This window comes from Aethalodelphis obliquidens, unplaced genomic scaffold (assembly GCF_003676395.1).
Source record: "Aethalodelphis obliquidens isolate GAN/ISIS:26980383/991018 unplaced genomic scaffold, ASM367639v1 scaffold46, whole genome shotgun sequence".
Lineage (NCBI taxonomy): Eukaryota > Metazoa > Chordata > Mammalia > Artiodactyla > Delphinidae > Aethalodelphis > Aethalodelphis obliquidens.
The window spans coordinates 12,463,322-12,489,002 of NW_020837990.1; the positions used below are offsets into that span (position 1 = coordinate 12,463,322).

General features: G+C 38.7%; 1 protein-coding gene across 1 annotated transcript in view; it reads left to right on the forward strand.

The window, feature by feature from the left end:
• Positions 1-11,041: 11,041 nt before the first annotated feature.
• The window catches only part of BTG4 (BTG anti-proliferation factor 4), a 47,505-nt gene continuing 32,865 nt past the window's right edge, over positions 11,042-25,681 (forward strand). Inside the window, exons 1-2 of the mRNA XM_027082363.1 lie at positions 11,042-11,243; positions 11,704-11,841. Coding sequence (XP_026938164.1) covers positions 11,071-11,243; positions 11,704-11,841 — 311 coding nt within the window. The 5' untranslated portion in view covers positions 11,042-11,070. The remainder of the gene's footprint in view (positions 11,244-11,703; positions 11,842-25,681) is intronic.

Below are 25,681 nucleotides of genomic sequence, written 5' to 3' on the forward strand. Positions count from 1 at the left end.
ATGTAGATCAATAAATGTCAGATTACCTTATTAACATTCATGAAACTATAAATAGGAACTAATTTATGTGTTGAAGCAAGACTAGATTGAGGTCAACTTGGTGCCTTTGAAGAACTAAAAATCAACGAATCTGTTTAATTCAAGCTAAAATGAACTGCCAGCAATTTTTCTTATTTTATACTTCTGATTCCATTTCATTGTACTCTCATTAGTAAGAGTGCACCAGATTCTTAATTAGCTTCGTTTCTACTTATTGATTAATTAATACTGTTGCTTTCCATATGAAAATGTTAAATTAATTTATCTTTTTGTAAATCAGAAACAATCTGAAAAATAAGCTTTATAATTAGAGTTGTTGAGCACTTAGTTATGACCTAGCAGCAGGAGCAAAGTTATTGCATATTTGTCATCTTTAGAGAACATAGTCTAGGGATCTATGGTCTAGTTAAAGAGACAGACAATTTATATACATGGATAATTAAGATAGTTATAGTATATTAATTTTATTACTATATACAATATAATAAGTTGTATATTATTTATAGACTTATATAATATATAACTGTTTTAAGTACCAAGATGGTTAGATTAATAGGTGCTTCAAGACTCCTGAATACTAACGTGAGCTTCATTATTGCCAACATTTAGGAAAAAGAAAAAAGAAAAACACCAAGGATTGGGACACAGAGAAGGTTATGTGGAAACTATGGGCTTGATCCAGGTCTGGAAGGAAAAGTAGGACATAGATAAAGGGAAAAGATAGAGAGGATGCTCTTGGTAGCAGGAGCAACTTATGAAGAAAAAACACAAGCAAATTCATGGAGATTGTAATACACATGGCTAATAGGAGAGCAATGAATATGTCCCCACTGGGGAAATAAGATTAGAGAGTCAGGTAAGTAGGAGATAGATCCTGGAGCACTTTAGGTGTTAGGCCAGGGAATTTTAATCTCATTCTTCTGTCTGAGGGGCTGTGACTCATGTGACGTGTTGTTTTATGGAGATTAATAGAGTGGCATAGGTTAGAAGAGGGAGAGACAGAGGAGGCTTAGAGTCCATTTAGGAGATTATTTTAATAGCCCAGGCATGGAGTCACGCAGAAAATATGGTCTGAATGAAAGAGACTTTGTGAAGGGAACTTCACAGGACCTGGTGACTGGTTAGAGTGAAGAAGAGAACAAGATTAACCTCCAGGTTTCAGTGACAAGTAGAGATGTTGGCAGGCAAATATAGTCAGAGGAGAATTTTGATGTATTTAGGTATGTTTAGGTAATGGAAGGACATTGTGGTGGAGTTAGATATTTGGAGCTGGAACTCTGGAAAGAGACCAGAACTGAAAGGAGAGTTTTAATAGTTTTCTGAAGCTGTAATAGTTGTAATAGTTGAAGTTACAAAGATAAATGAGATCTCCAAGAGAGGTACATTTTCTTATTTTTCACTGAGCCTCTAGCACATGCTGTGATTCACTCAGGACAGCATAGGTGATTATCAGCAATGTATTTTTCTTGAATGGAGATAGAACAAGGAAAGCAGAACGCTCAGGACCAAACTTTGAGAGCATCCATTTCCTATTTAGGGGCTGGCAGATGGGAGTAAACCTTGAGAAGCGTTAGTCCACAAGGAGAAGCAGAAGAGAGGACTCACAGAATCCAAGCTGTTTTAAACAGGGTCATAGACACATATGAATTCAAGGGAAACTGCTGCCTCCGCACACCACATCATAAGGTTTGGTCAGTGGAATTAGCCAGAGGGCAGAGGATGACCGCACTGGCTCCTCCGAAGGTTTGCTACAGGGCTTGATTCAGTGAGACAGTCGAGGGGCAATGAACTTCTCTAGGCTATTACTAAACAGATTAATTTTCCTGGCTGCTTCCCACCACTGATTAACCTCTGTCGCCTCTCTGAAAAACCTCAGGTAGATTTTCAAGGTTTATAGAGATAATTTGACAACTCTAGGGATTCAGTATGGCCAACAAGTAGACTTGAGTACACAGTTGAAGAAAGTCTACTCTCCTTAAAAACTCTATGAAACCAAAAGGAGGAAATTGGCTATCTTGTTAATTCCTTTACAGGAATGAAAATACTTTAAAGTGTGATTCTCTTAAGCATCACTCTATGACTACTTATTCTTGTTTTTCTTTCTAATCTCCCCGTTTGGTACTTAAGTCTTTTTTCTAGGCAGAATTTATATTCTTTAGTTTTTAATAATTACATAACTCTCATTTGTTACCTTTATTTCCTCTACAAACATAGAATATATCTCAAGGATTTCATCATGCTTACATTTAGTAAGGTTCATATTGTCCTTCCCCTCTTAGCTCATCTACTGCTTGTTTAAAATCCTACTTCCTGGGTAAAATCTTCCTTGGTGACCTTAGTTCATTTTGTTTGTTTGTTTGTTTTGTTTTTGTTTTTTGCGGTACGCGGGCCTCTCACTGTTGTGGCCTCTCCCGTTGCGGAGCACAGGCCCCGGACGCGCAGGCCCAGCGGCCATGGCTCATGGGCCTAGCCGCTCCGCAGCATGTGGGATCTTCCCGGACCGGGGCACGAACCCGTGTCCCCTGCATCAGCAGGCAGACTCTCAACCACTGCGCCACCAGGGAAGCCCCCTTAGTTCATTTTGATATTTCTCTTTTCTCTTTGCACTTAATATATTCACTCTACAATTTATGTCTTCCATTAGTAAGATAATTTTATTATTTAATACCCAAATTGCATTTTGAAATCAACATTATAATATTAGAGAATGCTGGTATATATAACACACATTTATTATATTAGCCCAGAATGTTGTATATACATTTTCTTACACCCTGAGTTATTTTTAGTGGGCTAATTTGGTTTCCAACTTGATGCATGATACATACATTTTTGTGCCCTCTAGGACAATACCACTTAACCGTTGTGTGTGCTCAATAATGCACATGCAAAATAAAAATAAAGTAGGAAAAAGGCTTGTGGTAAATAAAACACTTGTAGGTAATCTTATCAAAAAGAAGCATCATATAGTTTGATTCATTTAGTTTATCAGTAAATCAGTTTCACTTAGTAGATTAGGCAGCTCTAAACTTAATTTCTTTTGGGTTCAAATTAATATTACATGACTGCAGAATTTTATTAGGTAACATTTTGCAATTTCGTTTCAACAATTAATGTGACTTCCTTTGTATGTGTTTTGAATATAATGGGAGTGAGTTCATGTGTGGGTTTTAGACTAGTTCATTGCTTTATAAAATGGTGCTGCTTAGTTGCTGTTATCAAAAAATATATACTTTCTGTCAGAAGTGGGATTTTTGCTAAAACAGCTATCTTTTTCCCCTCACTAGCAATGAAGTGCATTTGCAAACGGGTGGATGTAATTTGCAATTTAAGGAAGGGAAGCTAATGAAATCAAATGGGTCTGATTTTAAGGCTGGCTATGACATCAAAAGTCCAATCAATTTAATGTTCAATTTAGATGATATTTTAAAATTATCTTGCCTATTTGAAAACTTCTATCATAAATAGTTTCACTTTATAGCTGAAGGTTAGCTAAAACTAAGAAGACAAATGTGTCAAATTTTCGAGGTAAATCTTTATTGGAGAACCTTGAGGCTTGAAGATACCTTAGTGATCAAGTTGAATTCCCTCATGTTAAAATGAAGAAGTGTGATTCTGGAAACTGCTACTTCTACAAGGTCATTTTGGTTACTTTCATGTTTTGAACCATTTGAATCTCTGTTCCAGGCTTAATGAGAAGGTAAAGTATGTCTGTGATGCTCTGTTTCCTTCTGTTCTTCATCCTCATTCTGAGTGACCAGAAATCTCATGCATCCCCCATTTTCTGTGGTGCCTCCACCAGGCTTTCTCTGCTCTTCCAAACCTCTCCAGCCAGAACACAATTCTTTTGTTTTACTATGGATGACCCATCTGACATTTTCCAAAAGGAAATCCTGGGGAGACAATGTCTTAATCAGGGAATAAATGTCTGATAGTGGGAATTCTGGACATTACTTAAAAACAGTGGGAGAGCTGATTTTTTTGTCTTCTAAACTCAACACCCATTTTCTGTTCTACTTAAATATGAAGTTGGATTAGGCTCACCCAGGCTGAACCGTCTGCTAAATTCTAGTTTCCTTTCAGTGGACATTACTCTATGGGTATTAAATTGCCATAAAAAACTCAGTAGACCTCAATCTGAACCAACCGTTGTTCTTTTTATACGGGTTCTTCTGCTGAACTCAGTTATTTCAATGATAACATTATTGTCTTGGTTACTAATGCTTGAAACTTGAAGTAATTTTGGAGTATCCCATTTCTCAAGCTCTGTATCCAAATGGTCTTGTGTACATATCTGAGCTCTTTCTCTAGATCATAAACTTCTTGAAAGGAAAGTTGAAATTTTTTTTAAGCCCACAGCATGTAGCAGTGTCTAATATGTAGTAGATAAGTCACTGAATACACTGAGTAAATGTTAATTATAACAGAAGGTATAATTGTCATTAATGTGTAGGAGGTGATTTTAATAAGGTGTTTAAGATCATCATAAACAAGTAACTGAAGGAAGTCTTGCATGACGTATAGTTTCTGTTTGATTGTTCTTTCCTGAAGTCTAAGTACACTGTTATTCTACTGTTCTATTCACAATTTCCAAGGCCTGCCTGGACCTGTTGCAGAAAACAATGCTAGTAAAGGGTTCAAAGCCTCATCAGCTAATGTGTTTCACCAACTCAGAGGGCAATAGAATGGCATGTCATCAGGAAGGTGAAATAGTGAAAGAATTATTAAACACCATTTTAATGTTGTAAATGCAAACACAAACCATTTGAAAAGGAAAAATTTGAGTATATGTTAATAACATATGTTGCCTTTGGTTCTGAAGCAGATTTTGTTTCAGCAATATATGAGTAGTTGTCCTGATTTTCAATTTTGTCACCACTAACATAAGTTAAAAAAAAATCTTTGGAAAAGTTATCTCAGCAAAGGCTAGAAAAGATGAGAATAAATGATGTGAATTTGTCATAACAATTTTTGTTAAGCTTAAGGCATTACTAAGCAATCAAAAGTGTAAAATAAAATTAAAATCTCCTTGATAGCTAGGAGATATCTATCTTAACAATATTCCACCCTTGCTGCTCATTAGAATCACTTGGAGATCTCTTTTTTTTTTTTTCCGTACGCGGGCCTCTCACTGTTGTGGCCTCTCCCCTTGCGGAGCAGAGGCTCCAGACGCGCAGGCTCAGCGGCCATGGCTCACAGGCCCCCCCGCTCCGCGGCATGTGGGATCTTCCCGGACCGGGACATGCATCGGCAGGCGGACTCTCAACCACTGCACCACCAGGGAAGCCCTCACTTGGAGACCTTTAAAAAATCCCGATGCCCAGGTTGCACTCCATCCCAGTTAAATCAGAATGTCCAGGGGGTAGGAGCCAGGCATTTAAAAAAGATATTTAGGTGATTCCAAGTACAGCAGTTTGGGAACTCCTGCCACTGAGTGAGGGGAATGAGAAATATATCAGGAGAAGCTGAAATAAGTAACATACTGTGGAAGGAAAAGGACATTAAGGTCCTAGTCTCACCTTTATCTTATGTGTTCTGTGCTTATAGTAGACACTTAAATACTTACTGAATTGAACTGAACTAGCCTTATTAAATCGTGCCATTACTAGACATCAAGGTGCTCACCCATCTGTTTCTATGGTCCTTATATTACCGTTTCTTATACATCTTAACATCAAAGATATTACACTAGCTAGTGCACCTCCTAATATGTGTTCTATCTCAGTTCATCACTGATGAAGTTTGTAACAATCACAGCACTCCAGCATGCCAGGAGCCATCTACATCCATATTCTAGTACCACCAGCCATGAGGTTTTTATTCCAGCCAGCAGGTGAGTAATCCACTTCCCAAATCCCATTTTAGACTCTGCTTCCTTACACATTCCTGTTACAAACTGTCTTAGACTAAGCTCCTTAGGAACAGCCTCTGAGATGGGGAGTTGCATGCAGAAAGTTTATTGGGGAGTTTTCTTGAGAAATACACACATAAGGGAGTGAGAAAGATAGGATCGGGTAGAGGGAGAGGTGGACCAGTGATTTGCTTGTAGTAGAGGCCTCTGCCTACCTTATGGGGAGCTCTGGAGATGGGATGGCCCTTCAGAGTTGTTACAAATTGAACATGGGGGCCAGGCTTTTGTACCCCTACACTAGCCAGTCAATGGTTGCAGGCCACCCCTTGGGCAAGGGATAACTATACCATGAGGCAGTATCTGAGAGTAATTCCCAATGAGAGATAGAGCCTTGAGCCATCATCATCTGATAGTTCCAGTAGTTGGGGGATGATTGTATTGACGCTGAAGAGGGGAATGACTTATTGTTGGCCAATGGGAGCTCTTCATGTAGGTTTTTGTATCTTTTGACCTGACCCATTGGTTTTTTATAGCTTTCTTGCTTTCTGGTATAATACATTGCAGGCTAAGCTAACATATTACCTGAATAAGAACTGGAATCGACCATTTCTCCAAGGATTTTTTTTTAAAGTGAGAAATTGTAATTAGAGACCACAAAATTAGTGTTAGCATTATTTATTGATTCTAGGCCTTTTTAGTGGACAGAACTAAAATACATATTTTAGTATGTTAAAAAAATTACAAGTTCAGATTAATAGTGCCATTTCAAATTTAACATTATAGGATTTTTACTTAATTTCTTTGAGTTTGTACTTTTATTCTTTTTTCCTTACATTGAAAATCTTAGTACATGACAACATGGAAGTAAATATGTATATTACCCTATTCTATTCTCTCTCTTTATATGTATATATTATATATATATAGCTTCAAATTGTAATACTATTACTATAAACATGGTACAGAATGACATTTTAAAAATATATCTTCATAGTTTTCTCTAGAATATATTCCAATGTGTTCTAGAATCACTTGAAATATTTCTTTTCTTTGTGTAGTTGTCACTGATATAATTTTTGTCTTGCTAGTAAAATATAAGCATAGTAGATCCTAAAATTAATTTGACTTTCCATTCATTTTGAAGTTTTGACTGAAATTCATTTTACGATAGAATTAATTGGTTGAAGTGAAAATGACTAGTGAAGGAACACCATTTTGAAGCGGGATCTCCTAGGATTCTGTCAAATCACTCTTCTTGATCTTAATACTATTCAGCTTGTTTATTTATTACTTGTAGGAGGACATATTCTTGTCAAATTTACAGATAACATGTAGCCAAAAAGATAAGAGAATTTAGTGGATGACAAAATCAGGGTCACAAATAATCTTGATTCCCTAATGGTCTAAATTTAACACAATGACATATGACAGGTACAGCTGAATATGTAGTTATCTTTTACTCTATTTAATCCACAAAAGCATTAGAAAAGACATAATAAAATGATAAATGTAAACTTACATTTATTAATAAGAAGGGCACTTTTGAGTACTTAGTATATTCAGTAAATTCAGTTAGGATCCAAATCTGGCAGTCTGATTCCAAGACCTTAAGTACACGTCTTACCCACCTTTTTACAGATGATATTTTGAAGATTAAAGCAGTTGAGAAACCTCTCCAAGTTTCTAGTAAGCTAGAGGACTGGGAGTCAATCCCATGACGCTTGATCTTATAGCTGATTTGTTTACTACTCTGCTGTACTGCCTTCCTGTAACAACTGCTACATACCCGCCACCAGGTACTTTAATACAAAACATTATTGACTGTAGCTTGCTAACAACCCTATAAGGTCACTATCATCCCTCCCAATTTCACAGACAGGCAAAGGAAAGTTCAAGAAGTTAAGCAAGGGTCTTCCCTGGTGGTGCAGTGGTTGAGGGTCCGCCTGCCAATGCAGGGAACGCAGGTTCGTGCCCCGGTCTGGGAGGATTCCACATGCCGCGGAACGGCTGGGTCCTTGGGCCATGGCCACTGAGCCTGCGCATCCGGAGCCTGTGCTCCGCGACGCGAGAGGCCACAGCGGTGGGAGGCCCGCATACCGCAAAAAAAAACCCCAAAAAACAAACAAACAAAAAAAAAGTTAAGCAAGTTGCCCAAGGTTACATGGATAGTGAGTTGTAAAGTTGCCATTTATACCTAGTCCTGTCTGACTCCAAAGCCCATATATTTAAAAAATTTTTAATTTATTTTTAAAAAATTAAAAATGATTTTAATACATTTTAAAGGTTACTTTCCATTTACACTTGTTACAAAATATTGTCTGTATTTTACACCCAATAGTTTGTGCCCCCCACTCCCCCACCCCTATATTGCCCCTTCCCCCCACCTCACTGATAATCACTAGTTTGTTCTCTATAGCTGTGTCTGCTTCTTTTTTTGTTATATTCACTAGTTTTTGTAATTTTTTAGATTCCACATATAAGTGATATCAGACAGTATTTGGCTTTCTCTGATTTGTTTCACTTAGCATAATGCTAAGTCTATCCATGTTGCTGCAAATGGCAAAATTTTGTTCTTTTTTATGGCTGAGTAGTATTCCATTGTGTGTGCATGTGTGTGTGTGTGTGTGTGCGTGTGTGTGTGTGTGTGTGTGTGTGTATGCCACATCTTCTTTATCCATTCATCTGTTGATGGACATGTAGGTTGCTTCCATATCTTGGCAATTGTAAATAATGCTGCTATGAACACTGGGGCACATGTTTTCTTTTCAAATTAATGTTTTTGGTATTTTTTGGTGTATACACAGAAGGAGTGGAATTGATGGGTCATATGGTAGTTCTATTTTTAGTTTTTTGAGGAACGTCCATACAGTTTTCCACAGTGGCTGCACCAACTTACATTCCCACCAACAGTGTACAAGGATCCCCTTTTCTCTACATCCTCACTAACATTTGTTACCTGTGTTCTTTTTTTTTTTTTTTTTTTTGTGGTACGCGGGCCTCCCACCGTTGTGGCCCCTCCCATTGCGGAGCACAGGCTCCGGACGCGCAGGCCCAGCGGCCACGCCTCACGGGCCCAGCCGCTCCGTGGCATGCGGGATCCTCCCGGACCGGGGCATGAACTGGTATCCCCTGCATCGGCAGGCGGACTCCCAACCACTGCGCCACCAGGGAAGCCCTGTGTTCTTTTTGATGATAGCCATTCTAACAGGTGTGAGGTGATATCTCATTGCGGTTTTGGTTTGCATTTCCCTGATGATTAGTGATGCTGAGTATCTTTTCATGTGCCTGCTGGCCATCTGCATTCCCTCTTTGGAAAAATGTCTGTTCAGGTCTTCTCAAAGCCCATATTCTTAAGCATTATGTTGTGCAGGAAGGAAAGATGTGACAAAAACAATAACATTAGCGGAAAAGACTAAGTGCTAGTTCAGCGTGAAGCAGAGGTATGATGTCACTACCACCAAGGCGAATGCCACCTGAGGCTGTGTTCTAGAAATAAGTTTTCAGAGCAAGGGAGGTTAACAGTCCCATTCTATTCTGTCATGGCAGAGCACACATTGGGAACATTGGGCTTCTGGGCTTTACACTTTGAAAGAGGATTACTGATGCACCTGAAACTCATCCAGATGTGAATGCTGAGCATGGAGAAATATCTGAGTAACATGTTTATGGGAAGAACTGTGGAAAAGCTAAGAATAGTTAGCCACTGCCCCCAAAGAGGAGTCTCAAGGGATGCTGAATAGCTAGTATTTGAAGCGTCTTCATGTGGTGGAGGATTAGATACAATCTGTATGGTTCCAGAGGAAAAAAAATAAGCTGCAAATATAGGGAATCAAAGAGTTGGATGTAGTTTCTTAAGGAGAGGAAGGACCTCCTGGCATTTGGAACTTTTTAGAAAAGAAATGGGCTTCCTTGTAAGAGAATGAATTCTTTTTCAGTGACAGAGAACCTGAATGACCACTTATGATGGGTGTTAAAGACATATGCCAGGTGTTGTGGTTCTTAAATTTAGTGAGTATAAGAATCACCAGAGGGAACTTGTTAAATACTGACTCCCAGGTATGCCTTCAGAAGTATTGATTCAGTGGATCTGGGATAAGGTCCTGGAATCTGCATTTTTAACAAGCAGCTCAATGGGTCCAAATCAGGTGATCAGCGACCTACGCTTTGAGAGCTAGTGAGACTAGATAAACTTTGAGGTCTCGTCTACTTATTTTACAAATAAGCATTTTAGTGAAAAATGTGTGTAGTCAATATAATGACTATTAAAAGAGAGTTGTCTTTAGTTTCAGAATAGATCCAAGACAAACTTCTTTAATACGTTGATGGTTATGAGAGACAAAAATATTGCAATGTAGGCTCTTAGGATATGGAAGGAGAAGGCTTGATTCTTAATCAATGTCATAAAAGATAAGACTTTAAGAGCAAAATAGAAGATAGAAATCCAGTTTGAAGATCTTTAAACACTGTAAGTAAGGAACCCACTCTGCATATGCCAAGGAGCAATCTGATGGGGACCTGGAAAAAGCTGTCAATTATCCTAAAGGACAGCACCTGTGTAAGGTTAACACCTATCAGGTTTGGGGGCCCAGGTTTATATAAACTGCAGCCTAAAACTGACAAAACAAGTGTGGTGAGAGTGTCTTCTAACTCTGGCCCACTTTCTGTTGGGCTAAAGAGCTTTTGCTGGCAAGTTTAATATATATTTGATTAATCTTAACTTTTACTTAAAGTGTGCAACCTGAGAGCCGCATTTTAGGAACTACTGTATCCTGAAATGTCTTTGCTCTCTGTAAATAGGTTTTCAACACTGGTACTTGGAGTAATTTACTGTCCCATGTCCAGACTTTTAAAAGCATTTAATTTGCATAGTGATTCATTTGTTTAAGTGTATTACAGTATTTAAAAGATTTTTTTTCTTTGAAAATCATTCAAATGATTTGAAAATCATTAAAGGTTAGTTGAGGAATTGGTGTTCCTGGCTGTTTTGTTGATTGATAGTATTGATGTGCTTTTTTTTAGTTCATTAAAGACTAACAAGTGACCTCTGTTTTAAATTTAAGGTATATAAAGTTTCCAAATGGCAGTTACATGTTGATAATAAGTTAGACCCTTGTTTCTGTTTAATTTCTTCTTGCCTCCTTTTAATGGCTGCAGACCTACTTGTCGACTCTTCTTGAATCATGAGAGATGAAATAGCAACAACAGTCTTCTTTGTCACAAGATTAGCAAAAAAACATGATAAATTGAGTAAACAACAGATAGAAGACTTTGCAGAAAAGTTGATGACGATCTTGTTTAAAACATACAGAAGTCACTGGCACTCTGATCACCCTTCTAAAGGTCAAGGCTTCAGGTGAGAGTTGATATGCATGGCAAAGGGAAGTAAGAAGTTAGCAGTAAACACCTGCAATGATTTTGTTGGCAGCCTTTAAGTAATGAAAATTTTATGGGCTCAAATTTATTTGTTTGAACTTGGACTTGAAAAAAGGAGGTGTGGTAGGTAATAGTACAAGTCAAAAACTATAGAGCAAACCTCTTTATGTGAGGTGGATTAAACAATTTCTAACTTGTGTTTACCCTGAAGGTTATACAGTGAACCTTTGGTGTGACTTAGTAATGGAATCCATGTTCTGAGTTGCTGTGTAAAATGTCGGTATTTTACTCTTGCTGTAAAACTGGAGGGTGGCCAAGGAGTTGAGGAAAGATGGGAGTGAGGTGGGAGCTGTGTGTATTGGAGTTTCTTGCCTACAACATTATTCTCCAGCTAAAGTACCTGTCACCATGTCTTTGATTCCCTTTCCTTGTTTTTAAAGGTGTATCAGGATAAACAATAATCAGAGTAAAGATCCTATTCTAGAAAGGGCTTGTGCTGAAAGTAACGTGGATTTTTCTCACCTGGGACTTCCGAAGGAGATGACCATATGGGTAGATCCCTTTGAAGTGTGCTGTAGGTGAGTAATCTCATTGGAGTTAGTTTGTGTGCTCTGTGACCCTTGGAAATCTTAGGGTATTTAGTCAGCTCTATGCACCTTTGTGAAAGGTGATGCTCCAAAGCCCTGGATTAGCAGGGAGGGCACAGGGTGGCTAAGACTAGAGGCAAACTATATCAGACAACACAGACTTCCCAATTAGGGTGGATGGAGTGGGAAGCACAAAGATTTTTGCATAGTATTTGAAATTTGACTTTAATCACTGCATCATATTGCCAACTGTAGATTATAATGTCCAAGTATTATAGGCAGTATCAAGGGGGAAGAGGAGTTATTTACCAACAGCAATTCAGTCCGTCAGTTGAATCGAAAGAAAGTAGTCTGACTTTATCTTAGTTAATTCCTAGAAAGCTTTTATAGAATCCTTGACCCCTGCCAATTACGACAGTATTAGTAGCTGAAGGTCATAATGTCTCTCAATGTGCTTTGCTGCCAAGCCATTTCAATTTGTTTTTTTTTTAAATTGCAGTATAGTTGATTTACAAAATTATATTAGTTTCAGGTATACAACATAGTAATTCAAAGTTTTTACAGATTATACCCCATTTAAATTTATTATAAAACATTAGCTATATTCCCTGTGCTGTACTATATCCTTGTAGCTTATTTATTTTATACATAGTAGTTTGTACCTACCCCTATCTTTCCCCTCCCCACTTCCCTTTGCCCTGCTGGTAACCACTAGTTTGTTTTCTATGTCTGCTGAGTCTGTTTCTGTTTTGTTATATACATATGTTTTATTTTTTAGATCCCACATATAAATGATATAGTACAGTATTTGATTTTCTCTGTCTGACTTACTTCACTAAGCATAATACTCTCTAGGTCCATCCATGTTGCTGCAAATGGCAGAATTTCATTCTTTTTTATGGCTGAGTAGTACTCAGTTGTATATATACATGCCACATCTTCTTTATCCATTCATCTGTTGATGGACACTTGGGTTGCTTCTGTCTTAGCTATTGTAAATAGTGCTGCCCTGAACATTGGGGTGCATGCATCTTTTCAAATTTCCTGGATATGTACCCAGGAGTGTTTTTTTTTTTCTGGATATATACCTAGGATATATATTGCTGGATCATATGGTAATCCTACTTTTAATTTGAGGAAGCTCCATACTGTTTTCCATAGTGGCTGCACCAATTTACATTCCCACTGATAGTGTACAAGGGTTTCATTTTCTCCATGTTCTCGCCAACATTTGGTATTTGTAGACATTTTGATGATAGCCATACTGACAGGTGTGAGGTGATGTCTCATTGTTTTGATTTGCATTTCTCTAATAATGTAAGATGTTGAGCATCTCGTTATGTGCCTGTTAGCCATTTGTATGTCCATTTCTTTGGAAAAATGTCTATTCAGGTCTTCTGAACATTTTTTTTGAATTTTATTTTATTTATTTTTTTATACAGCAGGTTCTTATTAGTTATCCATTTTATACTTATTAGTGTATATATGTCAATTCCAATCTCCCAATTCATCACACCCACCCCCCACCACTGTACCCCCTTGGTGTCCATATGTTTGTTCTCTACATCTGTGTCTCAGTTTCTGCCCTGCAAACTGGTTCATCTGTACCATTTTTCTAGGTTCCACATATATGCGTTAATATACGATATTTGTTTTTCTCTTTCTGACTTACTTCACTCTGTATGACAGACTGTATGACAGTCTCTAGATCCATCCACGTCTCTGCAAATGACTCAATTTCATTCCTTTTTATGGCTGAGTAATATTCCATTGTATATATGTACCACATCTTCTTTATCCATTCATGTGTTGATGGGCATTTAGGTTGCTTCCATGTCCTGGCTGTTGTAAATAGTGCTGCAACGAACATTGGGGTGCATGTGTCTTTTTGAATTATGGTTTTCTCTGGGTATATGTCCAGCAGTGGTATTTTTGGGTCATATGGTAATTCTATTTTTAGTTTTTTAAGGAACCTCCATATTGTTCTCCATAGTGGCTGTATCAATTTACATTCCCACGCACAGTGCAACAGGGTTCCCTTTTCTCCACACCCTCTCCAGCATTTATTGTTTGTAGATTTTTTGATGATGGCAATTCTGACAGGTGTGAGGTGACACCTCATTGTAGTTTTGATTTGCATTTTTCTAATAATTAGTGATGTTGAGCAGCTTTTCATGTTCTTCTTGGCCATCTGTATGTCTTCTTTGGAGAAATGTCTATTTAGGTCTTCTGCCCATTTTTAGATTGGGTTGTTTGTTCTTTTAATATTGAACTTCATGAGCTGTTTATATATGTTGGAGATTAATCCTTTGTCTGTTGATTCGTTTGCAAATATTTTCTCCCATTCTGAGGGTTGTCTTTTTGTCTTGTTTGTAGTTTCCTTTGCTGTGCAAAAGCTTTGAAGTTTCATTAGGTCCCATCTGTTTATTTTTGTTTTTATTTCCATTACTCTAGGAGGTGGATCAAAAAAGATCTTGCTGTGATTTATGTCAAAGAGTGTTCTTATGTTTTCCTCTAGGAGTTTTATAGTATCCCATCTTACATTTAGGTCTCTAAACCAATTTGAGTTTATTTTTGTATATGGTGTTAGGGACTGTTCTAATTTCATTCTTTTACATGTAGCTGTCCAGTTTTCCCAGCACCACTTATTGAAGAGACTGTCTTTTCTGCATTGTATATCCTTGCCTTCTTTGTCATAGATTAGTTGATCATAAGTGCGTGGGTTTATCTCTGGGCTTTCTATCTTGTTCCATTGATCTATATTTCTGTTTTTGTGCCAGTACCATATTGTCTTGATTACTGTAGCTTCATAGTATCGTCTGAAGTCAGGGAGTCTGATTCCTCCAGCTCCATTTTTTTCCCTCAAGACTGCTTTGGTTATTAGGGGTCTTTTGTGTCTCCATACAAATTGTAAGGTTTTTTGTTCTACTTCTATAAAAAATGCCATTGGTGGGCTTCCCTGGTGGCGCAGTGGTTGAGAGTCCGCCTGCCGATGCAGGGGACACGGGTTCATGCCCCGGTCCGGGAAGATCCCACATGCCGCGGACCAGCTGGGCCTGTGAGCCATGGCCACTGAGCCTGCACGTCCGGAGCCTGTGCTCCGCAACGGGAGAGGCCACAACAGTGAGAGGCCCGTGTACCACAAAAATAAATAAATAAATAAATGCCATTGGTAATTTGATAGGGATTGCATTGAATCTGTAGATTGCTTTGGGTAGTATAGTCATTTTCACAATATTGAGTCTTCCAATCCAAGAACATGGTATATCTCTCCATCTGTTGGTATCATCTTTAATTTCTTTCATCAGTGTCATAGTTTTCTGCATACAGGTCCTTTATCTCCCTAGGTAGGTTTATTCCTAGGTATTTTATTCTTTTTGTTGCAATAGTAAATGGGAATGTTTCCTTAATTTCTCTTTCAGATTTTTCATCATTAGTGTATAGGAATGCAAGAGATTTCTGTGCATTAATTTTGTATCCTTCAACTTCACCAAATTCATTGATTAGCTCTAATAGTTTTCTGGTGGCATCTTTAGGATTCTCTATGTATAGTATCATGTCATCTGCAAACAGTGACAGTTTTATTTCTTTTGCAATTTGTATTCTCTGATTGCCGTGGCTAGGACTTTATGTTGAATAATAGTGGTGAGAGTGGACCTCCTTGTCTTGTTCCTGATTTTAGAGGAAATGCTTTCAGTTTTCCACCATTGAGAATGATGTTTGCTGTGGGTTTGTCATATATGGCTTTTATTATGTTGAGGTAGGTTCCCTCTGCCCACTTTCTGGAGAGATTTTATGATAAATGTGTGTTGAATTTTGTCAAAAGCTTTTTCTGCATCTATTGAGATGATCATATGGTTTTTCTTCTTCAGTTTGTTAATATGGTGTATCACATTGATTGATTTGCGTATATTGAAGAATCCTTGCATCCCTGGGATAAATCCCACTTGATCGTGGTGTATGATCCTTTAAATGTTTTGTTGGATTCTGTTTGCTAGTATTTTGTTGAGGATTTTTGCATCTATATTCATCAGTGGTATTGGTCTGTAATTTTCTTTTTTTTGTAGTACCTTTGTCTGGTTTTGGTATCAGGGTGATGGTGGCCTCACAGAATGAGTTTGAGAGTGTTCCTTCCTCTGCAATTTTTGGAAGAGTTTGAGAAGGATGGGTGTTAGCTCCTCTCTAATTGTTTGATAGATTCACCTGTAAAGCCATCTGGTCGTGTACCTTTGTTTGTTGGGAGATTTTTAATCACAGTTTCAATTTCATTACTTGTGACTGGTCTGTTAATATTTTCTATTTCTTCCTCGCTCAGTCTTGGAAGGTTATACATTTCTAAGAATTTGTCCATTTCTTCCAGGTTGTCCATTTTATTGGCATAGAGTTGCTTGTAGTAGTCTTTTAGGATGCTTTGTATTTCTGCGGTGTCTGTTGTAACTTATTTTCCATTTCTAATTTTATTGATTTGAGTCCTCTCCCTCTTTTTCTTGATGAGTCTGGCTAATGGTTTATCAATCTTGTTTATCTTCTCAAAGAACCAGCTTTTAATATTATTGACCTTTGCTATTGCTTTCCTTGTCTCTTTTTCATTTTTTTCTGCTCTGATATTTATGATTTCTTTCCTTCTACTAACATTAGGCTTTTGCTTTGTTTTTTTTTTTTTTTGCGGTATGCGGGCCTGCCTCTCACTGTTGTGGCCTCTCCTGTTGCAGAGCACAGGCTCCGGACGTGCAGGCTCAGTGGCCATGGCTCACGGGTCCAGCCGCTTCACGGCATGTGGGATCTTCCCAGACCGGGGCACAAACCCGTGTCCCCTGCATCAGCAGGCGGACCCTCAACCACTGCGCCACCAGGGAAGCCCGTAACATTAGGTTTTTTGTTCTACTTTCTCTAGTTCCTTTAGGTGTAATGTTAGATTGTGTATTTGCAATGTTTGTTGTTTCTTGAGGTAGAATTGTATTGCTATAAACTTCCCTCTTAGAATTCCTTTTGCTGCATCCCATAGGTTTTGGATCATCATGTTTTCACTGTCATTTGTTTCTAGGTATTTTTTAATTTCCTCTTTGATTTCTTCAGTAACCTCTTGGCTATTTAGTAACATAGTGTTTAGCCTCCATGTGTCAGTGTGTTTTATTTTTTGTTCCCTGTAATTGATTTCTAATCTCATAGTGTTGTGATCAGAAAAGATGCTTGATATGATTTCAATTTTCTTAAATTTACTGAGGCTTGATTTGTGACCCAAGATGTGATCTATCCTGGAGAATGTTCTGTGCGCACTTGATAAGAAAGTGTAATCTGCAGTTTTTGGATGGAATGTCCTATAAATATCAATTAAATCTATCTGGTCTATTGTGTCATTTAAAGGTTGTGTTTCCTTATTAATTTTCTCTTTGGATGATCTGTCCATTGGTGTAAGTGAGTTGTTAAAGTCTCCCACTGTTATTGTGTTACTGTTGATTTCCTCTTTTAGAGCTGATAGCAGTTGCCTTATGTATTGAGGTGCTCCTATGTTGGGTGCATATATATTTATAATTGTTATATCTTCTTCTTGGGTTGATCCCTTGATCATTATGTAGTGTCCTTCCTTGTCTCTTGTAACAGTCTTTATTTTAAAGTCTATTTTATCTGATATGAGTATTGCTACTCCAGCTTTCTTTTGATTTCCATTTGCATGGAATATCTTTTTCCATTCCCTCACTTTCAGTCTGTATGTGTCCCTAGGTCTGAGGTGGGTCTCTTGTAGACAGCATATATATGGGTCTTGTTTTTGTATCCTTTCAGCAAGCCTGTGTCTTTTGGTTGGAGCATTTAATCCATTCGCGTTTAAGGTAATTATCGATATGTATGTTCTTATAACCATTTTCTTAATTGTTTTGGGTTTGTTTTTGTAGGTCCTTTTCTTGTCTTTTGTTTCCCACTTAGAGAAGTTCCTTTAGCATTTGTTGTAGAGCTGGTTTGGTGGTGCTGAATTCTCTTAGCTTTTGCTTGCCTGTAAAGCTTTTGATTTCTCCATTGAATCTGAATGAGATCCTTGCTGGGTAGAGTAATCTTGGTTGTAGGTTCTTCCCTTTCATCACTTTAAATATGTCATGCCACTCCCTTCTGGCTTGTATAGTTTCTGCTGAGAAATCAGCTGTTAACCTTATGGGAGTTTCCTTGTATGGTATTTGTTGTTTTTCCCTTGCTGCTTTCAATAATTTTTCTTTGTCTTTAATTTTTGCCAATTTGATTACTATGTGCCTCAGCATGTTTCTCCTTGGGTTTATCCTGTATGGCACTCTCTGCGCTTCCTGGACTTGGGTGACTATTTCCCTTCCCATGTTCGGGAAGTTTTCGACTATAATCTCTTCAAATATTTTATAGGGTTCTTTCTCTCTCTCTTCTTCTGGGATCCCTATAATGCCAATGTTTTTGCATTTAATGTTGTCCCAGAGGTCTCTTAGGCTGTCTTCATTTCTTTTCATTCTTTTTTCTTTATTTTGTTCCACAGCAGTGAATTTCACCATTCTGTCTTCCAGGTCACTTATCCGTTCTTCTGCCTCAGTTATTCTGCTATTGATTCTTTCTAGTGTATTTTTCTTTTCAGTTATTGTATTGGTCCTCTCTGTTTGTGTGTTCTTTAATTCTTCTAGGTCTTTGTTAAACGTTTCTTGCATCTTCTCGATCTTTGCCTCCATTCTTTTTCTGAGGTCCTGGATCATCTTCACTATCAGTATTCTGAATTCTTTTTCTGGAATGTTGCCTATCTCCACTTCATTTAGTTATTTTTGTGGGGTTTTATCTTGTTCCTTTATCTGGTACATAACCCTCTGCCTTTTCATCTTGTCTTTCTGTGATTGTGGTTTTTGTTCCACAGGCTGCAGGATTGTAGTTCTTCTTGCTTCTGCTGTCTGCCCTCTGGTGGATGAGGCTATCTAAGAGGCTTGTGCAAGTTTCCTGATGGGAGGGGCTAGTGGTGGGTAGAGCTGGGTGTTTCTCTGGTGGGCAGAGCTCAGTAAAACTTTAATCTGCATGTCTGCTGATGGGTGGGGCTGGGTTCCCTTCCTGTTGAGTGTTTGGCCTGAGATGCCCCAGCACTGGAGCCTACCTGGGCTCTTTGGTGAGGCTAATGACAGACTCTGGAGGGCTCGCACCAAGGAGTACTTCCTAGAACTTCTGCTGCCAGTGTCCTTGTCCTCATGGTGAAACATAGACACCCTCTGCCTCTGCAGGAGACCCTCCAACACTAGCAGGTAGGTCTTGTTCAGTCTCCTATGGGGTCACTGCTCCTTCTCCTGGGTCCCGATGCGCACACTACTTTCTGAGTGCCCTCCAAGGGTGGAGTCTCTGTTTCCCCCAGTCCTGTTGAAGTCCTGCAATCAAATCCCTCTAGCCTTCAAAATCTGATTCTCTAGGAATTCCTCCTCCCGTTGCCAGATGCCCAGGTTGGGAAACCTGACGTGGGGCTCACAACCTTCACTCCAGTGGGTGGACTTCTGTGGTATAAGTGTTCTTCAGTTTGTGAGTCACCCACCCAGCAGTTATGGGATTTAATTTTATTGTGATTGCGCCCCTCCTACCATGTCACTGTGGCTTCTCCTTTGTCTTTGAATGTGGGGTATCTTTTTTGGTGAGTTCCAGTGTCTTCCTGTCGATGATTGTTCAGCACTTAGTTGTGATTCCGGTGCTCTCACAAAAGGGAGTGAGAGCATGTCCTTCTACTCTGTCATCTTGAACCAATCCTATCTGTCCATTTTTTGACTGGGTTGTTTGCTTGTTGTTGTTTTTTTCATATTGAGTTGTATATTGTGGATATTAATTCCTTGTCAGTTATGTTATTTGGAAATATTTTCTTCCATTCAGTAGGTTATCTTTTTGCTTTCTTGATGGTTTCCTTTGCTGTGCAAAAGCTTTTAAGTTTAATTGGGTCCTATTTGTTTATTTTTGTTTTCTTTGCCTTAGGAGACACATCCAAAAAAAAATATTACTACAATTTATATTAGGTTTCTGCCTATGTTTTCATCTAGGGGTTTACGTGGTTTGCAGTCTTACATATAGGTCTTTAATCCATTTTGAGTTTATTGTTTATATGTGTGAAAAACTGTTATAATTTCATTGTCTACTTGTAGCTGCCCTGTTGTCCCAGCACCACTTATTGAAGAGACTGTCTTTTCCCCATTGTATATTCTTGCCTCTCTGTCATAGATTAATTAACCATAGGTGCATGGGTTTATTTCTGGGCTCTCTGTTCTCTTCCACTGATCTATATGTCTATTTTTGTACCAGTATCATACTGTTTTGATTACCAGAGTTTTGTAATATAGACTGAAGTGCAGGAGCTTGATACCTCCAGCTCTGTTCTTTCTCAAGATTGCTTTGGCTATTTGGGGTCTTTTGTGTTTTCATACAAATCTTAGAATTATTTGCTATAGTTCTGTAAAAAATGCCATTAGTATTTTGATAGGGATGGCATTGAATCTGTAGATTGCCTTGGGTATTATGGTTATTTTAACAATATTAATTCTTCCAATCCATGAACATGGTATGTCTTTCCATCTGTTTTTGTCTTCAGTTTCTTTCATCAGAGTTTTATAAATTTCTGAGTACAGATCTTTTTACCTTCTTAGTTAGATTTATTCTTAGGTATTTTATTCTTTTTGATGTGATGGTAAATGAGATTGTTTTCTTAATTTCTTTCTGATAGTTCATTGTTAGTGTGTAGAAATGTAACAGATTTCTGCAACAAATTTCTGTATACTAGTTTTGTATTCTGCAATTTTACCAAATTGTTTTCTGGTGGTATCTTTAGGATTTTCTATGTATACTATCATGTCATCTGCAAACAGTGACAGTTTTACTTCTTCCTTTCCAATTTGGATTCCTTTTCTTTTTCTTGTCAGATTGCTCTGTCTAGAGTTTTGAATACTATGTTGAATAAAAGAGGTGCGAGTCAGTATCTTTGTCTTGTTCTGATCCTAGAGAAAATGCTGTCAACTTTTTATGATGAGTATGATGTTAGCTGTGGACTTACCATATATGGCCTTTGTTATGTTGAGAGATGTTCCCTCTATACCCACTTTGTGGAGAGTTTTTATTATAAATGAATGTTGAATAGTGTTGAAAGGTTTTTGTACATCTATTGAGATGATAATAGGATCTTTTATTCAACTTGTTAATGTGATGTATTGCATTGATTTGTGGTTATTGAACCATCCTTGCATTCCTGGGATAAATCCCACTTGACATGGTGTATGATCCTTTTAATGTATTGTTGGATTTGATTTGCTAATATTTTGTTGAGGATTTTTGCATCTATGTTCATCAGTGATACTGACCTGTAATTTTTTTCTGTGATATCTTTGTCTGGTTTTGGTATCAGGGTGATGTGGCCTCATAGAATGAGTTTGGAAGTGTTCCTTCCTCTGCAATTTTTTGGAAGAGTTTGAGAAGGATAGGTGTTCACTCTTCTCTAAATGTTTGCTAGAACTCACCTGTAAAGCTGTCTGGTTCTGGAATTTTGTTTGTTGTGAGTTTCTTTTTTTTTTTTTTCCATTATTAATTCAATTTCATTACTGGTAATTGGTCTGTTCATGTTTTCTATTTCAGCCTGGTTCAGTCTTGGGAGATTGTACAGTTCTAGGAATTTGTCCATTTCTTCTAGGTTGTCCATTTTATTTGCATATGGTTATTCATAGTAATCTCTTGTGATCTTTTTATTGTTTGTAACTTCTTTTTTATTTCTGATTTTATTGATTTGGGCCTTCTCTTTTTCTCTTGATGAATTTGGCTAAAGGTTTATCAATTTTGTTTATCTTTTCAAAGAACCACCTCTTAGTTTCATTGATCTATTTTTTTGTTTGTTTTTTGTCTCTATTTCATTTCTGCTCTGATATTTATAATTTCTTTCCTTCTAACAACTTTGGACTTTATTTGTCTTCTTCTAGTTTCTTTTGATGTAAGGTTAGGCTGTTTGAGACTTTTGTTTCCCAAGGTAGGCTTGTATCACTATAAACTTGCCTCTTAGAACTACTTTGCTACATCCCATAGATTTTTGGATCATTGTGTTTTTGTTTTCATTTGTCTCCAGGTATTTTTTGATTTCCTCTTTGATTTCTTCAACGATCCATTGGTTGTTTAGTTTATATTGTTTAGCCTTTACATGTTTGTGGGTTTTTTTTTTCAGTTTTCTTATAGTGATTTCTAGTTTTGTAGCATTGTGTCAGAAAAGATGCTCAATATGATTTCAGTCTTCTTAAATGTACTGAGAGTTGATTTGTGGCCTAGCATATGATTTGTCCTGGAGAATGTTCCATGTACACTTGAAAAGAATGTGTATTCTGCTGCTTTTGGATGGAATGCCCTGTAGATATCTGTTAGGTCCATTTGGTCTACTGTGTCATTTAAGGCTAGTGTTTCCCTCTTGATTTTCTGTCTGGATGATCTGTCTATTGATATAAGTGGGGAGTTAAAGTCCCCTAGTATTATTGTGTTACTGTCAAGTTGTCCCTGTATCTCTGTTAATATTAACTTTACATATTTAGGTGCTCCTATGTTGGGTGCATATATATTTACAATTGTTATACCTTCTTCTTGGATTGATCCCTTGATCATTATGTAATGTCCTTCTTTGTCTCTTGTTACAGTTTTTGTTTTAAAGTCTACTTTGTCTTAGAGTCTACTTTGTCTGGTGTAAGTATTGCTACCCTGGCTTTCTTTTCATTTCTATTTACATGGTATACCTTTTCCTGTCCTCTCACTTTCAGTGTATGTGTGTCTTTAGATATGAAGTGAGTTTCTTGTAGACAGCATATATATGAATATTGTTTTTGTATCTTCAGTCACTCTATATCTTTTGATTAGAACATTTATTCCAGTTACGTTTAATGTAATTATTGATTGGTATGTACTTACAGCCAGTTTATTAATTGTTTTGGTGTTGTTTTTGTAGTTATTTTGTTCCTTTCTTCTTTTCTCTCTTCCCTCGTTATTTGATGACTATCTTTAGTGTTATGTTCAAATTTCTTTCTGTTTTTTGTGTATCTATTATGGATTTTAATTTTTGGTTACCATGAGGTTTATATATAGCAATCTATATATGTGATTATTTAAATAGCTCATCTCTTAATTTCAAATGCATTTTAACAACCCTGAATTTTTACTCCTCTCCCCTCATGATTACTGTTTTTTCACATCATATTTTCCATCTAATTCTTTTGTGTATCCCTTAACTACTTATTGCAGATCTAGGCAATTTTACTACTTTTGTCTTTTAACCTTCCTATTAGCTTTGTATGTGGTTGATCTTACTGCCTTTATTGTATATTTTGCCTTTACCAATGAGCTTTTTCCTTTCGTAATTTTCATGTTTCTAGTTGTGGTTTTTCTTTTTTGCTTAGCGAAGCCCCTTTTAACATTTCTTGTAAAGCTGCTTTGGTGATGCTGGACTCTTTTAGCTTTTGCTCATCTGTAAAACTTTTGATCTCTCTTTCAAATCTGAGGGTAAGCCTTGCCAAGTAGAATATTCTTGGCCATAGGTTTTTCATTTCATCACTTTAAATATACTGCAACACACCCTTCTAACCTGCAGAGTTTCTGCTGAAAAGTCAGCTGATAGCTTTATGGGGAGTCCCCGTACATGCAACCTGTTGCTTTTTTCTTGCTTTTAATATCCTCTCTTTATCTTTAATTTTTGCCATTTTAATTACAATGTATCTTGGTGCGGTCCTCCTTGGGTTGATCCTGTTTGAGGCTCTCTGTGTTTCCTGGACCTGGATATCTGTTTCCTCTGCCAGGTAGGGAAGGTTTCAGCTATATGTCTTCAAATATATTCTCTGACCCTTTTTCTTTTCTCCTTCTAGGATACCTATAATGCGAATGTTAGCATTCTTGGTGTTTTTCCAGAGATCTCTTAAAGTATTCTAATTTCTTTTTATTCTTTTTTTCTGTTTCAGCTTCAGTGATTTCTATTACTCTGTCTTCAAGCTCACTGATCTGTTCCTCTGTATCATCTAGTCTACTGTTGATTCCTTCTACTGTATTTTCACTTCAGTGAAATTCTCCAGTTCTGCTTTGTTCTTCTCTGTATCTTCTAACTCTTTGTTTAACTTCTCACTATTTCCCTACATTCTTCTCCCAAGTTCTTTGTTCTTCTTTATGATCATTACCTTCAACTCTTTATTGGGTAGATTACCTTTCTCCACTTAATTCTTCTTCTGGGGTTTTATCCCATTCCTTCATTTGGAACATGTTCCTCTGTTACCTCATTTTGCCTAATTTGTTTTTATTTCTATGTATCTGGTTGGTTGATAACATTTCCTGGCTTTGGAGAAGTAGCCTTTTGTAGGAGACATCCTGTGCATCCCAGCAGTGTACTCCCCTCTGGTCACCAGAACTATATGCTCTAGGGGTGCCCCCTATGTGGGATGTGTGGGTCCTTATGTTGTGGTGGACTGACTACTGTGGGTGGTCTAGTAGGTGGGGCTGGTCCCCGATCTGGTTGGTTGCCGGGCCCTGCCATGTATGGAGGCTGCCAGCTGCTGGTTGTGAGGTTGGGTCATTAGGAAACTGGCTGTGGAACCATGGGGAAGGGGGTCCTGGGGCTAGTGCTGGCTCACTGATGGGCAGAGCTGGGTTCTGGCCTTGGTGGTTGTGGGGCTGAGGTTTCCAGTTCTAGTGTCAGCCTGCTGGTGGGTAGGGTCAGTTCCTGATACAACTGGTTGTGCATTCTGGAGTGTCTCAGAGTTGGTGCTGGCCCATTGGTGAATGGGGCTGGATCCCAAGGTGGCTGGCCGAGGAGTTCATGGTGTCCTGGAGCTGGTGTTGGCCTGCCAGTGGGTTGGGCGGTGGTTGAGAGGGTGCAGGGGCTAGTGTTGGCTCACTGGCTCACTAGAGCTGAGTCCTGAAATTTCTGGCTGCAGGGCCTGTGGGTCCTAGAGTTAGCTGGTATAGGCCGGCTGGGGGGGTGGGGCAGCTCCCTGACATAGCTGGCTACAGGGTCTGAGGTGTCCCAAAGCTTGTTTTTGCTTGCTGGTAGGTGGGGCTGGATCCCCGAATGGCTGGCTGAGGGACCCAAGGTGTCTCAGAGCTAGTGTTGGCCTGTTGGTAGATGGGGTCTGGGCTCAGGTGATCTTGGAGCTGATGTTAGCCTGCTGGTGGGTGGGCTGGGAAGCCAGGGCCCAGGGGTCTTGAGGATGTCCACTTGTGGGTGAGGTTCCTCCCTGGGCTGGCCCTGGCTCCTTGGTGGTGGTGGGGTCAGGGTCCAGGGTATCCTGGGGCCGATTCCTTCCCACTGGTAGGCAGAGCTGGGTCCTGGGATCTCTGCCTGCAGGGCCCTGTGGGTCCTGGGGCTAGTGCTGGTGCACTGGTGTGTGGGGCCAGGCCCTGGGCCCTCTGTTGGACAGTGCTGCATCCTGGGGCAGCTGTGGGCTCAGGGGGTCTTAAGGCCGTGTACCTGCTAGTAGGTGGAGCTGTTTTCCCACCTAGCTAGTTGCTTGGCCTGAGGCATCTCAGCACTGGTGCTGAAGGGCTAATGGGCGGGTCTGGGTCCTGGTGCTAATAAGCTAGAGGAAGGATTTCAAAATGGCGCTTGCCAGCACGAATGTCCACGTGGTAGAACAAGCTCCCCAAAATGGTTGCTGTCAGTGTCTGTGTCCCCAGGATGAGCTCAAGTTGCCCCCTGCCTCTCCAGGAAGCTCTCCAAGATCAGCTGGTGGGTCTGACCCAGGCTCCTTTCAAATTATTGCTTCTGCCCTGGGTCCTGGAGATTTTGTGTGGGCCCTTTACGAGTGGCATCTCTATTTCCCACAGCCCTCTGACTTTCCCAAAGTAAGCCCCACTGGCATTCAAAGCCAAG